The 17,125-nt window shown below is 42.2% G+C and overlaps 1 protein-coding gene across 6 annotated transcripts in view; it reads left to right on the top strand.

Moving 5' to 3' along the window:
* Positions 1 to 17,125, top strand: part of arhgef19 (Rho guanine nucleotide exchange factor (GEF) 19) — a 32,937-nt gene that overhangs the window by 5,545 nt on the left and 10,267 nt on the right. For all 6 annotated transcript variants that reach the window (XM_085781317.1, XM_085781318.1, XM_085781316.1 and 3 more), the window contains 7 exons: positions 11,227 to 11,899; positions 11,985 to 12,467; positions 14,240 to 14,372; positions 14,463 to 14,548; positions 14,644 to 14,900; positions 14,979 to 15,139; positions 15,230 to 15,382. In XM_085781317.1, the coding sequence (XP_085637443.1) occupies positions 11,248 to 11,899; positions 11,985 to 12,467; positions 14,240 to 14,372; positions 14,463 to 14,548; positions 14,644 to 14,900; positions 14,979 to 15,139; positions 15,230 to 15,382 (1,925 nt within the window). In that variant the 5' untranslated portion in view covers positions 11,227 to 11,247. The remainder of the gene's footprint in view (positions 1 to 11,226; positions 11,900 to 11,984; positions 12,468 to 14,239; positions 14,373 to 14,462; positions 14,549 to 14,643; positions 14,901 to 14,978; positions 15,140 to 15,229; positions 15,383 to 17,125) is intronic.

Below are 17,125 nucleotides of genomic sequence, written 5' to 3'. Positions count from 1 at the left end.
CCGGTCAATTTCAGAGGAATGAGCTCGGCAAGTCATCCGGGGAATGTGGAAGAGTGTCTCCGTGCGTCAGGGAGGTTTCATCTGGGGGGGTTGGGGCGCCTCCAAAGTAGGACATGAACTTCAAACCTGGGCTGTAAAACGGAGCGAGAGAGACCACCGACAGAGTTACTGCCTGTTAATAATCAGTTGATAATAATGATGATGTGTTGGTGCATAACAGAAGTTCTCAGACTTACTGAAAGCACAAATCTTTTCAGTCATTTATTACCAACCCTCTGGAGTTGTAAATCACACAAGAGGGATAAAACTGATATTTCACTTAAATCTTTACTCATCTGTTAATAATAATACAGAAGAAAAGACGAATATATAACAAATGACTTTTAGGAATTACAGCAGCACATTTGTTGTCAGATTGATGAAGTTCAACGTTTGTATCTTTGCATGTGTTTTCTAAAGTTTCAGTGTATTGTTCATTACAGAAATTTCAACCAACCACCTCAAACAATCTGCGAATCAGAGAGACAGACAGATCGTGCCAGTTTCAGGTTGCAGAGAAGAACGTTGTGATTTTGAGCTTCGATTAGATGCTTGTGACAATGGAGTTAATTGTTTCAGCTTTGACAGATAAAACCTCTGTCATAGCGTTTCCTCACCTCTACTCTGAGTAAAGGTCGTGACCTCGCCTGTTTTTACCTTCGTGTCTGAGAATATTTGAGTCAAACAAACAGAGGGTTAAAACTCGTGCCCACAGGTGATGTATGCCAATCACTGTCGTGGCTGCGCTGCTGCACACCTGTCTGCACTGTAGCCCTCAGGCAAGTTCACATGGTGACTTGGCCCATAGAGTGCGGTGTGTTTCACATTTGTGCTCATGCAAGATAAAAAGCTTCTGGCTTAGGAGAATTTACAGTGCTCGTCTTTTGTGTCTATTTGCTTTTCGGAAAAGAAAAAGAAAAGGAAAAACACAAACCAGGTGTTGGAACTCGTCTCTCAGCTCGTCGCTCTCATGCTGCAGACGCCGCTGGTATTCACAACTCTGGGTTTGGATAGTTTATAGCTTTAGCTCTGGGCTAAAGTGGATTTGTTTCTGGATGGTCAGCTCGTTAGGTGTGTTCCACTTTTACACCGATCATGTTTCAAAACAACAAGCAGCCCAGCGGATTGCCTGTGCATACCTGTCCAGATAATAAAAGCAAGAGGTGGGGAGGTGGGAGGAGAAGGAGGAGGTGGTGGAGCAGAAGTGGAGCAGAGAGTTAAAAAAAACAGCAGGGGATGATCGAACGAGAGCAGATGAAGGCAAAAGATGCATCAGCAGTTTGTTTCAAAGTGGGTCAGAGTTGGGAAAACTTGGTGGCAGATGATCAGATCGGAATCAAAGGGCAGTGATTGACAGTTTGAGCACAGTGAACGAAGCCTCCTCCTCCTCCTGCTTCCCTTAAATGGATCGAGACCTGAACAAAGAAAACACGTGGCATGCGTACTCACCGCGGATCCGTGATCCAGCAACACTTTCTTCTCAGTTACTACAGAAACACCTGGCACTGATGTGATTGGTTGAAGAACTTTTAACAATCACTCTAATAATGGATGGAGGATGGAATAAAGGATGACGCTGATGAGGCTTTGTTGACTGGCACGCATATGCATGGGATGAATGAGGTGGGTTATTTCACATTTTCTTATTGTGACCAAAACTAGTGCTAGCCCCCACCCCTCCGCAATACCCCAAACACCCCCAACACCCCCAACTGCCCCTGGCCCAGTTAATCCACAGTGACGTAAACATTGTGTTACTGCAGAGACAGTTGTTGGAGCTACTTTGTATCAATCATTAAACTGACTTATGGTAAATTGAAACATTTAGATTATTATAAACCATCACAGTCATGAAATATTCTCACTTGGTGTAGTGATCGGCGCAAGATCAAGTCCGGCCTTTGGCCCTCTGCTGCATGCCGTCCCCTAACTATTCAGATGGCAGGCATTACCGCTACACTTATACATGCAATAATATAGACATAAAGTAATGGTCAGTGAGTGTAGATATTTGATAAACATTTATTAAAGCAGAAGTAAGCGATCCGGTCGTTTTGGCTAATGCTGCGTTCCAGGCAGGCTTTTGAAACCGTAAATTACAGCTTCATGTCACAACTTACGATTTTGTAGCGTTCCAGGCAACCCACTCGTGTTTTTCCGACCTGTTTTACCTGTGAAAGTCACTATAATGGCCACTCGTAACTTCCGACCCGTGAACTCGTACCAGATCGAACTGGTACGACTTCACAGGTCGGAAAAACACGAGTTACGGGCTGCCTTGAACGCACCATAACAGTCCTCGTCCCTACGTCACCACATTCACGCGCATCCCTTGGCTGCACACACAGCCCATGTGCATGCCGTTCTCTCTCCTCATTGGATAAAAACTGTAGGATACGATAAATGTTTTCTCCTCGGCTCAGAGCAGAGCAGAGTGACTGACAGACCCGTGTTTCGGTCCAAACACTCTATGTAAGTGATTGCTGTCGGAAGATATAACTATTTAAGACTTATATTAACACAAATATATCGCTTACTTCTGCTTTAATACTGCATTTCATGATTAATTTATGTGATTTCTACATGTTAGTTAAGTATAATATTACATATATTAAAATATGTGATTAAAATATTACATATTTTAACAACTACAGTGAAGTGGCATAACTGTATTCAAGTATCAAAAACTGAAGTAATAAAGTGTAAACCCTGTATAAATCATTTGTAATTGTAGTTTTATCATGCAGAGTGAAACACATCATAACCTATTAGTGAGTTACTACAAGAACACTTTTACCAATAACAACTGGAAATAAGTAAACAACTTGGTCATCTGCATCACTGTATGACAACTGTTTATTTATTCAAGTGTAAGGAAATGACTGACAAACTATGTACATTTAGGCATGCGTTACGCGCGTAACCAACAGGAAGTAACTATCTTAACCAATCATGAATTGCAGTATTAAAGCAGATATCAGTGGAATGTTTTTGTTAATATAAGTCCTAAATAGTCCTATTTTCCGTCAGCAATCACTTACATGAAGTATTTCAGCCTAAACACGAGTCTCTCCGTCACTCTGCTCTGCTGTAACCCGAGGAGAAAATTTTCCTTGTGGGATACAAGTGTTATCCAATGAGGGGAGAGAACGGCATGAAGGGCTGTGTGTGCAGCCAAGGGATGCGCGTGAATGTGGTGACGTAGCACGAGGACCAATTGATGCCTGACAAGGGCGGGGGCTGCTAACTCATGGTGCGTTCAAGGAAACTCGTACTTTGTGTTTTTCCTTCCTGTGAAGTCATACCAGTTCGATCTGGTACGAGTTCACGGGTCGGAAGTTACGAGTGGCCGTTATAGGGAACTTTCACAGACAACAGGACGGTAAAAACACGAGCTACGGGTTACCTGGAACGCTACCAAGTCGTAGTTGTGACTTGAAGCTGTAACTTACGGTTTCAAAAGCCTGCCTTGAACACAGCATTAGCCGAAACGGCCGTGCCGATGATATCTGCTTTAATAAGTGTTTATAAAACATCTATTGACATAAAGTGTTAAAAAATATTCCTGATATGCTGGATTTGACTTTTCCACGTTCTAGTCCTAAGGATCTCATTGCGTACTGATCCCCATGCTGTGTCAGAAACTGCTCATTATGAGATTTTGTGGATTTACTGTGTGTTGGATCCTCGGCCTCTGTCATCTCGCCGGCTTTTGTGACTTTATGACAAAGCACCATAATTAGATCTGGTTATTTCCATAAGTTTGTCAATAGCTCCTTTGTGTCTTTTACTGTCCAGGATCCCCACTCTGTTCCGCGTATCTGCCTGCAGCTGTTATGGTGGCAGAGTGAAGTGAAGTGAAGTGAAGTGAGGAGGTGGGGAGGAAGGATGATGGGGGGGGGGTTAAAGGTCCAAAAGTCTTGGCGTTTACATGTGAGATGGTCACCATTTTTTCAGGCTCTTGAAACGCTGCTGTTTGTCTCCTGTTCCCTCCGAGCAAGACAATGTCGGGGGGAGGGGCCTCTGAACGTCTTGTCGCTTTTAATTAAGGACTGGTGGCATCACACACACACAGACACACACACTTTCTCTCATCCAGGTGTGTGAGTGTGTGTCATAGTTTTTTGTGACCATAAGCCGTGTTGTCAGCGCACATCTTCATGGTGTCTCAGGAGGTCGAGGGTGAATCGCCTGAGGCCTCTGAGGAGGATTAGGAGGACCCAGACCATGTGTAAACATTTGGGTAATCCCCCACCCCCTCCCTTCCCCCCTACTCATACACATACACATACACCCCCCCACCCCCTCAACACACACACACCTTCAAAACCGCCCCCTCCGTAGCCTCTGGGCTGCTCACCTGTCTCAGTAGGTGGAGGATGGAAGAGAAGAAAATACCAAGAAACTCCCTGACCTGAATATACTCAACTATCCTCGCATCATCCAGCATCAGATGTGTCACCGTGACGACTGCTGTTCTTCCTGTGATTGGCGTACGACCTTTGCGTGAGAGATTTAGATGAAGCCCATTAAAATACCAATGAAGGTACTTCCTGGTACTTTCTGTCTTTCCATCCACTGTTGTTTAGAACATATAAAGGCAGCTCACATAACAACATGGACGTTTCCCTGCTCCAAATATTTAAAGCCACATTATTTATTCATTAAACCTGCCGCCTTTAAACAAGCACAGGAATTTATTGCTGAATGTCTGAATTCAACACAGCAAGTTCTGAGTTGCCTTCGATCGTTTTTTATGCCAACACATCATAATTTGCATCAAAATAATTGGAGGAAAACCAACACGGACGAAGATCTTTGAGGTTTGAGGCTCCATCGCTCAGTAAACAAGAGACTGTTCTTACATTCTTAGTCGAGACACAACACAAGCTCTACTAACTTTAAATTAGACTCATCTTTTATTACATTGCTCTATTTAAACCAGTTTAAATTGTGACATTATGGCTGATGGTGCCATCAAGTCTTAAGGAATAAGGAATACATTTTCTGCACTGGAGCTATATGGTGTTGCGGACCTTTTCTTTTTGATTCCATGCTTTGCCTGCGTTGGTCCAGCACCCACCCGACTTGGGTTTTTTGGATGTGCGTGCTGTTTTTCATTTTTTGCCATCAAGTCTTTCTCAGACATATCAGTGTCTGCATGTGTTGGCTGACATAAACGGATGTGAAGACTTTTTTGTTGGTTTCAAACTTCGCAGGTGAACTGCAAAATGTCTGGCTTTAAATTGATGGCCTTCTGTTGGCTGATCCACTGGTTCTCTCAATGATAGAGGTCTGCTCCACACAACACTGCAGGACTGACGGGATCTTATTTTTTGTTGTACAGTAAAATGTTTAGCTTCTGATATACAGTATATCTGACACAAGCATTCAAACCATATTTGAGGGATCATAGCAAAAAAATGTGTGTTTATGTAAACATGAGGAATTAGCAACCGATCACCTCAGAATTTTTTTACCTCATAATATTGATTTTGCCCCCAGACATCCTTCATCAGTTGGGAACTCAATTGTTGTTTGTTGTGTTGTGTCGAGCTGCTGGAACTCGAGGAGCACAGGACTGTGTTTTTCCCAGAGGTGACGCCGAGTGATGATGTCATGTCTTGTCTCAGGCTCTTCAGTCCACTGGGTGGTAATTAGTGGTCTGATGTTATGAGTTAAACTGCGACCTCGCACACACACACAAGCCTGTCACACCACACTGCGATGACACTCCGGTCTGTCTGAGCAAACACAGTGGACAGTGAGCGTGTGGGGGAGGGAGCAGACACCGTCATTTCCCTGAAGGAGGTTTAAGGTCCACACTGCTCACTGAGACCAGGGGAAATAATGAGACGGTCAAGATTTTAATCAGCTACACCTCAGTGGTGCAAACAACTTAAAATCATCAACCACCATAACATTTACCAAGCATTTAATGAGCTCAGAGAGGAGCTAACGCTTCATATGCAGCTGAAGAAGTACAGTACGCAGATACAAATGTATGCTGTGGGAATACATTTGTCTTTATTGGACAGCAGACAGGAAACAGAAGCCAAAATCAAACCCTAAAAACTCTTTATTTGTTCTACACTGCTATATTTAATCAAATGTATTTAGTAAAAAATGAATTAATTTAGTAAAAATGCATTCAAACCTTGTCCTCCCTCCTGTCTACAAAGCTGTGACTGGTTCTGCTGATTGTCCAACCAGGAAGTAGCATCAGTGATAGTAGTTTTTATTTTCAGAGGTCTGGGAACAGGTCACTAACACAGTAGATCACCGGTGTTTGAACAGTAACAGTGGTTTAGTATTTTTGCTTTGTTGACTTCAGAATGAAACTTTTGGTCTGTAAAGCTAAAATGTTTTGACCTTGTTTGTGTCAGTAAAAAGTTTGAGAATGTCTTGAAGCTCAAAAAGTTTCATATCATCGTTTCATATCAAACTTAATGACAGAAATCAAATCGACTTTGAACAGTTTGAAATCTCCGTCCTGCCAAAGACAGACTTAAATGGCTCAATTTGTGACTAAAACAGGACCCTGCCTGTTTGTTAGTGACTCATTTTCAGCTGTGGGTTGACACGCATTTGTGGCTCTTGTGACTGTTTCCTGCTGTAGAATCTGTATGTGGGAATACATTATTACCACAACCATATACATATTTGGATCAGTTTGATGATGTTTTTTTTTCTTTCGCCTCTGCCCCCTTTCCCTTTCCCATCTGCAAAATTGAAAAGATGATTTTTATTTTATTTTAGGTATAGATGGAGATTTATAGACCAGCTGCCATCTTTCTTTTGTTTGTTTTTGTTTGGTTGTCAGAGCCAATCACAGCCAGACTTGTGTTAATGTTCGAATGATGTATTGATGAGTGACAGTCGCCCTGCAGGATGTTGTGGTTTCTATTTTATTAGATAACAACAGTCTCCTAGAAATTATGTTTTAATTTCTGTCTGTGTCACGCTCAGAGGTGATGCATTTCTCTAATGAATGAACTTAATTTATAAATCATTGTCATTTGCGAAACATCAAACATGTCTTCTGCTCCTCCTTTAAAACATCCCAGCCCCTCCTCAGTGGAAATATAAACAGTGTAAAAATGTCTTCACCTTCCTGAACCACAAACAGCTTCAACAGAGAATCCATTTGTTTCAACCCTCCCTCCCCTCCCCCCAAACATCAAACACACTTTAATTATTCAATTGCACAACATTCAGCTCTGTTCTGACGCTGAATCAGCAGTGGATTCACGCTCATATTTCTGCGATGAACTCCATTAAAGGATTATTCTGAGGCCTTTAAGATGAAGACTATCACCATTAAAAAAAAGGAAAAAAAAGCTCCTCACATGGCTGCTGGCATTAAAGGAACGCCAGAGCGCCATTCATTAGCTGCCGTACGCAGACACGGTGTCTTAGAGCAGCCTAGTGAAATTACAGGGGGAGACACTGGCAGCAAAGTCCATAACAGGCACAAATAACACCCTGCTATGACAAGGGAAATTACACCTCTTTGGAATTGAAATTTTAATAGTGTTGTATAATTGTGTCAGGAATGAGGAATGTGCAGGATGGGTAATCGGATGCTTTCAAGTGTTGATAAATGCGTCGAGGAGGCTTATTGCCAGTTTTTTTTTTTAATCTCTGAGGTTTTCTTCGTCAAATGGGTTGATTAATGGCAAACCGTCTGTTGGTGGAGGATTATGGGAACATTCATTCATTAGCACATGAATACTGAAAGATGAGACCTGCAGCTAAAGTAGATTTTCACACTGTAAACACAATTCATATTTGATCCTGTATGTCAGGCTGTAGATAGAGGGAAGTTAAGTTTAGATAATGCCGTACATCTACAGCAGGATTACAGCATAACCAGGCAGTAATCACCTCCAGACACCAATGAGCTTGTGTCATTATGCAGCTGTGCTCTGGATGTGTTTATATGGCTCAGTGGCTGCACTATACCAGTGGATTAGTGTAAGCAGTTCCCACACCCTCTCAGGTGTCCTGTGCTCAGGGCAGCCTGGCCCAGCTCACACATAAAGGCTGCCTTTGTCTGTAGCAGGGAACAGGTAACCATTTGTGCCTGGTCTACCCTGACTGTGTGTGTGTGTGTGCATACATGTAAACCTATGCGTGTGTGTAAGCGGTAGGACTGACTGGGCAGCCTACAACAGGTGTGGCTTTTCAACAGCCCCATATTCACATCGTACGGCACATGTGCACTCAATAAAAAGGCAGGAAGCTACACTATGATTTACCAACCTGTGATTCTCAACGCAAACAAACAACGTCATAAACAACGTTATACTTTCAAGAAAAGCATTAATCTGTGTTTTTTCCTCTAAAGTGGCACCCACATGCCCAGGTAAATTACAGGTGCAGCTTTTAATGTGAGAACTATAATGTAAAATATATGTATCTCATAAAGATTTACAGCATGTCACTGTGATAATTAAACTCTAAATTACAAAAAAAAAAACAGCATGGAGTGAAGGTTATCATTTCTTAGGGTTATCTACTGTATGACCAAGAGCCTGCGGCGTGTGTGTTCATGTGTGAACAAATACATGAAAGAGATAAAAAAGATTTTAAAAAAGTTAACAATTAACTTTCGCAGTGTGACCCTGGTGCAGTACAGTAAAGTATAGTTTTGATTGAGTGCAGCAGTTTACAGTGGAGTATAGGGAAGTAGGTTTCAAATGTCAGGGGAAAATCCAAGGGTTTGAGTGTAGTTTTCTGAGAAATATAAGATATAGCCTACCATGGCAACAGCTTAGTAAACAAATCAGTTTATATTGTTCTTTTTTGACTTTGACATTGGCATCAAGCCAATACGTTACAGCTGTGTTGACTCATGTCCTTCAACAAAATACATAATCCATTTTATCTTGATAAAAAATCTTTAAAAGTGAGAGCTAATTTGCTGCTGATGAAGACCATGTGATGTGTGAACAAAACCTAAAGAAAAGCCGCTGATGCTAGGAAGTAACTTTCCTCTCATTTTGTCTTGTAAACATCCAAACTCGTCTGTCAAGGTTTTGAACTGGGTCACAGTGAGCTAATTTGGCTAAGCTAACATGTCGCTGTGTAAATGCCACCTATAGCTGACCTTGTTGACTCAGATAAAGCCACAGGGATCAGAAAGACCTCAGATAGCAAGCACTTAAGTTTTTACATGTGTTGCCTCTTGTGATACACCTGCTAACCAATTACTTGATAACTAATTTCATGAAAATATAGACCAAAGGTTTGAATGTGTAACATGTATTCCTCAAGTTGTATTTGAATCCTAAATAAAAAGAGAAAAAAGGAGGTACAGTAAAAAAAATAATTAAAAAAAAGCCATCATAAACACAGGTCTGAAAATTGTTTTGATGAGCTAACTGCTAGCTATACTGTAGATACTCCAGTATTAATTTATTATTTTATGGTTTAAAAATCAAACTTCATATGTTTCCTTCTTCTGTTTTTTTGTTTTCTTCCTGATTATGCCTACCTTATAGAAAAAATCTTGATGATTGATATTTTATATTTTATTTAGATTATTTGTTTTGGTGCCAGTGTGGTGCACTGATTGATGGGAAATCTCCTTGTCAAGTTCCAGTGAAGTGATGAACCGTTGTTCACTTCGTCCCTCTGTCACTTCGTCCCTCTGTTCACAGCTTCCTTTGAACTGAGCATCTTCAGCTTCCTACTGTTTGGAATCCGACTTTACATGGCTAAAACACCCTGTGCAGTCCATGCGATTAGAGCACACTTATAATTTTCATGGCATTGTTTTCTTTTTTTGAGCCACTGTCTTGGAAAATAAATATTTTTGCAGGACACAAATTTTCACGTTTTTAATGAAAATGCACGTCTAATGCAGAATTTCATATAAAACCTTATGTGCTACACCATTAAAAGCTGATTAACACAGTTGTTTTTGGCAAACAGCAAGCAACTGCACAAAAACACATGAGATAACAAAAACTAAATGTCTTAGCAGCTTGACCTAAATAAAACATATATTAGACCAATTTACCGCTGTGAGTGTGTGTGTGTGTGTTAGTGTTTGTACCATTGGTTTCACCTGGTGTTTAAGTCAGACGTTGAGGATTACCTGCTCAGGAAGCAGCAGGGTAAGAAGAGACGAGCTCGGCCGGGATGTGTTTAAACAGCCTGTCACAGGAGCTCATTTATGACCCACTGCAGACACTCACTGTAAATATTCAGCCAGAGAAGGTGGCTGCTCGCTAACGCGGGCGACAGGAAGGTAGAGCAGCAGCTACTAGAGTGATAGATGAGTCTAGATCTCAGGTGAAAGGTGAGAACGCTGACGATGTGCTCCCTTCCTCTTGTCTGTTGTGGTATTCAGTGTGTGTGTGTGTGTGACGGAGAGAGAGAGATGTTAAGTACAGGGGCTGAATGCTGTGTGCAGAGAGGTCTTTAATTAGAGCAGGAAGACACGGCTCAGGAGATACACACTACTCAAGACTCAAGTGTGTGATTGTGTGCATGCACGTGTGTGTGTATGTGTGTGTGTAAAGACTGAGAAACATCCTGCACGTGTCAATAGTTTCAGGATGGGTCCTTCTAGGTCTAGGAGTGTGTGTGTCTGTGTGTATGTGTTTTTTGTGTGGACTTAAGATTAACATATTTGAATAGTTTTTTTTAAAACACTCTTTGCTGCTCATTATACGTGAATATAGTAACACTGAGCTGACTGTGGAATCTGTGGTGATGCTAAGCTACATAGACCACAACACTGAGCTGTGTCCACTGGACCATAGGTGACTGAAGGATAGAATAAAGCAGCAGTTTGTTTCTTGTTTACTTAGGGGACCAATTTGGTGTTCAGTTGTGTGTTGATATGAATCACAATAACAGGTTGGCAGCATAATGCAATGAAATTAAATCAATATAGTATCATTTTTGGGGTCCACAATTCATTTAGAAGGATTTAGATGACAAATAAATAAGGAATAAATAAATAAATTAATGTCTTCAGTTACGTCAGATATCAGGTTGTTGATCTTGTGCAATGTGGAAACCTATATTTTCTCTCCAATTGGCTCTTAAAGTTAAAGCAATTAACCATATCCTGACTCGAGAGGCCTGAGAAAAGCTTATGGACATTAACCTTCATTGTTTAAATGACAGAGTAATTGAGTCTGAGTTTGTTTTCCTGCTCTCCTCCTGCAGCTCCCATGTGTTCGTTCGGCCATGCTCCCCGGGTATGGATTCTCACCTTTTCCTGATTTCCAGCCTCACCTTCACCTGTTTCGCTGCCGAGGAGAGAGTCCCAGCATGTGGATCCCTGGCTCAGGAGAGTCTCAGGCTCTGAACGAGGCCCAGGACGACAGGCCTCTCCTCCACCGGTGCCAACACAAGCATGTTGCCGTGTGCCAGCAGGAAACACTGGCCTTCATTGAGCTCCAACCACCGGTGGCTCCTAAACTGAACGGCTTGGGCTCTCCAGCTGTTATTCCAGATGCACAATGTGTGACAACCTCACTGCCTTTAAACGGTTTCACACACACACTCAATGAACTGAACGACATGCAGAACGGATGCCACAGGACAGACAGTGAGTGCGACACTGTGAGCTCTCACACAGCTCCTGCTGATGGAGAGCCTGAATGCCAGAATGGGACTGAGAAGCCTCGGACCGTGACCACAGTGTGTCGTCCTCTGCACGCCGCTCTCAGTCTCCCTCTGCCCTTCCCTCTGTCCTCTTTTTACAAAAACACAGACTCATGGGAATCTCAGTTACCTTGCTCTCCATCCTCACCTGAGGGTCCTGGGTGTCAGAGCCCAGACTCCCAGCAGCCACAGAGGAGGACGTCACAGGGTTCGCTGAAGGAGAAGTCCATCCGTGAGTGTGCAGCTGGTTTCATTAAAGCTTATTTAACAAATGAGGCCTTCAAACACCTTGATTGTTTCCTGTTTTTTGTTTCCAGGGAGGAAGATGCGGGTTTACTCTCCAGACAGCCTGAGTGATGAGTCTCTCAACAGCCCAATCCTGGACGCAGACTACATCTTCCCTGGACCCTTTGGTTCTTTCCTTGAGGAGGACCTAAGTGGATTATCTTCCCTGGAGGCCATGTCAAGCCCCTCGCCCACCACCGACCTCCCACCCATCACCCACGATGATATTTATAATCTGCCCACAGAGCCACTAGAAATCATAGAGGACTCCATACTGGGGGTGAGGGAGGACAACGGGGGCGTAGAGATGTCCAGTGCCACAGGAGGGAGCTCCTTGTCCCGTGGCCGTCAGAGCGACCAGGAGCGCCGGCGCTTCTCGGCGTCAGAGCTCATTTCTAGACTCCAGCTGTCTCAGAGGAAGAACTCCTTCACACTGAAGCTGGGGAAGTCTCTGTCAGCCCGCGTGGCCTCCAGGGACCGACAGAGTTCCAGCAGCCTGAGCCCTAACCCCGACTGTGAGTAGACGACTGACGCAGTGACGTTTCACTAATACAGCAGCCTGTTTACACGCTCATCAAACTATTTATTCTCAACCACGGATCAATAAGGAAGATTTGTCTTTGCTCATTTTTTCCAGAAGCAACCAAGCAACCTCACACACTTAAAAAGTTTATCAGTCAACTACTGTACTGACAGAAAATGAATCAGCATTTTTGAGAATAAATTTGTTATTGATATCATTTATGAACAAAAAAGCAAATGTTCACAGACTTCATTTCAATTTTTTGTGTTTTGATTGTTGATGTGAAGTGAGCTCATTTACAGATGTCATAACAGGTTACATGTATGGGAAATTACAATGTGAATTTTTAACAATTACCTCACATTTTAGAGAAACGCCAATTAGCTGTATGAATTGAAGAAGTCAAGAAATGTTTGGGGCATCATGAAGCCCAGAGTATTGAAAGATTTAAGTTTAAAAGCACCCTTTGCAAAACATATCTGCATTTATTCATTCATTCATTAGTGAGTTTGCTCTTAAAGAAATAGTTCACCAAAAAATGAAATTCAGTCATTAGTGACTCACACTCATGCTGACCCAGGAGGCCAGTTCGTAGTCCAACGAAAACTTTATATGAGAGTAATAGGGCCTGACACAAAAACGTCCATAAAACTACACAAAAACCATTTAATATTCCTCCACACTGCTCGTCCACTGCAATCCAAGTGTCCTGAAGGGATATAGTCCAGAGTTTACTCGAAATTACGTAATTTAGGACATTTTTACAGCCTAAACAGTCCTGTATTGAATTTGCCTGGTGCGCGCTCTCGCGATGCACGCGTGCATCATGCCCGACACAAACAGGTCCATAAAACTACACAAAAACCTTGAAATATTCCTCCACACCGCTCGTCCATGGCAAACCAAGTTTCCTGAAGGGATATAGTCCAGAGTTTACCCGAAACAATGTCATTTAGGCAAGTCCGGTCACGTCCACGAGAGTGCGCATCAGGCAAATTCAATACAGGACTGTTTAGGCTGTAAAAATGTCCTAAATGACGTTGTTTCGAGTAAACTCTGGACTATATCCCTTCAGGACTCTTGGATTGCAGTGGACGAGCAGTGTGGAGGAATATTAAATGGTTTTTGTGTAGTTTTATGGACGTTTTTGTGTCGGGCGCTATTGACTCTCATATAAAGTTTTTGTTGGACTACGAACTGGCCTCCCAGGTCTCCAGATGCACTTTGAGGAATAAAAAACTACTCCGGAGTATTCATCAGCATGAGGGTGAGTCAACAATGACTGAATTTCATTTTTTGGTGAACTATTCCTTTAAGTTACAGTCTTTATATTATTGAATTTCCTTTGTGTTAAAACCTGCATCCTCATACTAATACAAAAAGTGAATTTTACACTACAATGTTATAATTTTAGAACATATCCATGTGATTTAATGAACTCAAACCTAATTTCAACCTCACATAAACAGACTGTAGATTTTGGTTTCCACTGATAACAAACACGTTAGAAACTTAAGAAAAGGAGGGATAATCATAGCAGGGTGGAGATGTAACTACAGTTTGAAATCCAATATGTAAGAATTATTTTAGGATATGAGTTTTAAAATTGCACTTTGTCACATAGTTATTTGCATCAATCAAGTGCATTACTGAGTTGAATTCTAATATGGATTCAGACCAGGTGTGTTTTAGTCCAGGACTTGTTGACCTCTCTCCTCTATTTTTGACTTTTACCTCTAAACGACTGCTCTTGATCTCCTGCAGATAAAACCAACTCTAAGCACCGAGGCTCCGGAGGCTCCAGTGACAGCGCCCCCCACAGTCCTGTAGGACCTGCCCCCCCTCTGCCCAGCAGTGACAATGGGATGCCTCTGCATCGGTGGAGCACAAAGCTTGGGTAAAAAAAACACACTCACATTAATTTAGTATGACAAGTGTGAATATTGAAGAATGTGTATATTATTGTCACTTCACATCTTCTTTACAGAATGAGAAAGAAATCCATAGAAGAAGAATTCAGCACATTTCCAACCGTTGCCAACTCTAATCGCTTGTCAAGGTTTTTGCCAAGTTGTAAGTTCTCTTAAAGCGGTTGAAGATATTTCCTTAGATTAGTTTATTTACATTGTCTGTAAACTGTACATCTACATCTACACCTCCTCCTGCAGCGATTCTGTACCAGGAGTACAGCGATGTCGCCATTAACAGGGAGATCCAGAGGCAGCAGGGGAAGGAGCCGGGCACTGAGGAGGAGGGGTTCAGGGACGAGGGCTCTGACGGGACACCGTCTCCATCCAACCTTTCTCCGTCCAGCTCCTTCCGCTCCTCCAGAGGTTCTGCCTTCGCTCTGTGGCAGGACATACCTGACGTCCGGTCCAGCGGTCAGCTCGACAACTTCAGCAACGAGGAGAGGAAGCTCCAGGAGGTTAGAGAGACACGTCACATCTTTCACCTGCAGCCAGGTTGTTTCTGTCTCACTAACATCCTTGTGTCCTTAACTCAGGCAAAGTTTGAGCTGGTGACCTCTGAGGCATCGTACATCCGCAGCCTGACCATCGCCGTTGATCACTTCATGCTGTCCCAGGAGCTGGGCGACTGCCTCGGAGCTCAGGACAAACAGTGGCTCTTCTCCAAGCTGCCTGAGGTCAAAGACGTCAGTGAGAGGTGAGGTCCAAAGCTGCTGACGCCTCAGTTAGCCTGAATACCACCAACACCACATCTCCTGAGTGTTTCATGCTCTCTCTTCACCTGCAGGTTTCTTCAGGACCTGGAGCATCGGCTGGAGGAGGACATCCTTCGCTTTGATGTGTGTGACATCGTCCTGAACCACTGTCCGGCTCTGAGGAGGGTTTATCTACCTTATGTGACCAACCAGGCTTACCAGGAACAGACCTACCAGCGTCTGCTGTGAGTAACTGCAGGACTTCTTCAAATTTGGCAAAAACCTTCACTAGGACTCCAGGATAAAATTATTAGATTTTTGTGGTCAAAGGTCAAGGCCGTTGTGACTTTTTCGTCATTATTCAGAAATTACTGTATTTCAGAATTTCACACAAATGGGTCATGTGATGCCTCTGGATGTACAAGATGTAACTGAAACTAGTCTGAGTTGTAATAACAACAACAACAATAGAGGTCTATGACAAATGACAAACTGAAGGAGATATGATACCAGACAATACCTAACACACACATGCTTGTGTCTGTGCGGGTGTGTTGGTTTGGATGGATGTTAGTTATTGTATTTATTTATTTTTTGAAACAGAAAAAGAGGGAAATGAAGAAGGGATAAAATTAAATAATAAAAATGAAAGGGTCTCAAACTGTATGTATGTGACAGATACTCAAGTTTGTCTCAAGTCACAGTGCTTCACACCAAATCAAGGAGAGCAGGCGTTTAACTTTCACACACAATTGGGTGTTAAACAGAGAAAGCAGAGAAATTTGTATTAAAGTATAATTTAATTTAAAATATTTGTTTGCTGATATAGTTCTGTTAAAAATTTTGCTTTATAGTTTAGCCGTAAAATGATTTTCTATGGCACTGCTTGTTAGGTAGTTATGGAGGTTGACAGATATTTCCACTATGATTTCAGTGTGAATGGGCATGTTTGCTTTGCTTATGAAGTTGATGGTGTGGTTTTTGTTGGGTCTTGTACCAAACAAACATGTCCTTTATCCTGTATATCTCTACAGTTCAATATTCAGTAGAGCCAGTCCTCCACTGTCCCTTGAGGCAAAACGTTTTTTCACACCAATCCTGGGCTTTTTTTTTTTCCAAAGTATGATATTGTTTAAAGATCCCACCAGAGATGGTTACAGACATCATCATGCAGAGCAACCAAGATCTTTAAGATGTTTAGCTGTAGTGCGTCACTTCAATCGACGAATTCTGCATAATTATAATGCTGCCGGCGCTTCCACAACATGTTTGGCTTGATAGGCTGCAGTCACAAATATATGAATGCAGGACCCGGCAGACAAGGGATAATCACCTGCCAGTGCTGAAAGTGGCTGTGGCTGAGGCTGCACAGGCAGTTGACTATCCTTCACTCGCATTTGCCTTAATCTTTTGAATTAGAGGGGTCATTTTAACTGAGATTACACAATCTAAATTTAAGTTTAGCCTAATGTCTAAATATTTCCTTCCAAAACTGAAATGTGTTCATCGTTGACTGGGTTGATCCTCTTGATACTGACATACTTAGGACAATTTACTTAACTGCCTGATATTGTTTTTTTACTAGTAGACAAAACATTAGAGAATGTCTTCTTCTCTGTAGCAACACAACTCTCATCGTATTGACAATGCACAACAATGTTGTGGCACCTTTTATCATTGCAGCTCCTGCAATTTGGATATTCCACTTGGCTGTATTGCACTCTGGATTATATTGTGATTAATTGTGCAGATGTACTGTAGACTCTACCAAACACAGTGTCACATTGTGGATGTACAGTAGACAGGTTTTGCATTTAATATCAAACCACAAAGAAACAAAGAAATATGATTATTTTTTTATTGGTAGAATAGCAAGAAGCAGGGTACACCCTGGACGGCTAGCCAATCTGTCACAGGGTAACAAAAATGGGAAATTTAGAGTGGCCAATTAACCTAAAAAGCATGTGTTTTGGGGATGTGGGAGGAAA

This window comes from Trachurus japonicus, chromosome 7 (genome assembly GCF_045865225.1).
Source record: "Trachurus japonicus isolate A0001 chromosome 7, Traja_1.0".
Lineage (NCBI taxonomy): Eukaryota > Metazoa > Chordata > Actinopteri > Carangiformes > Carangidae > Trachurus > Trachurus japonicus.
This window is presented reverse-complemented; position numbering and strand designations above follow the sequence as displayed.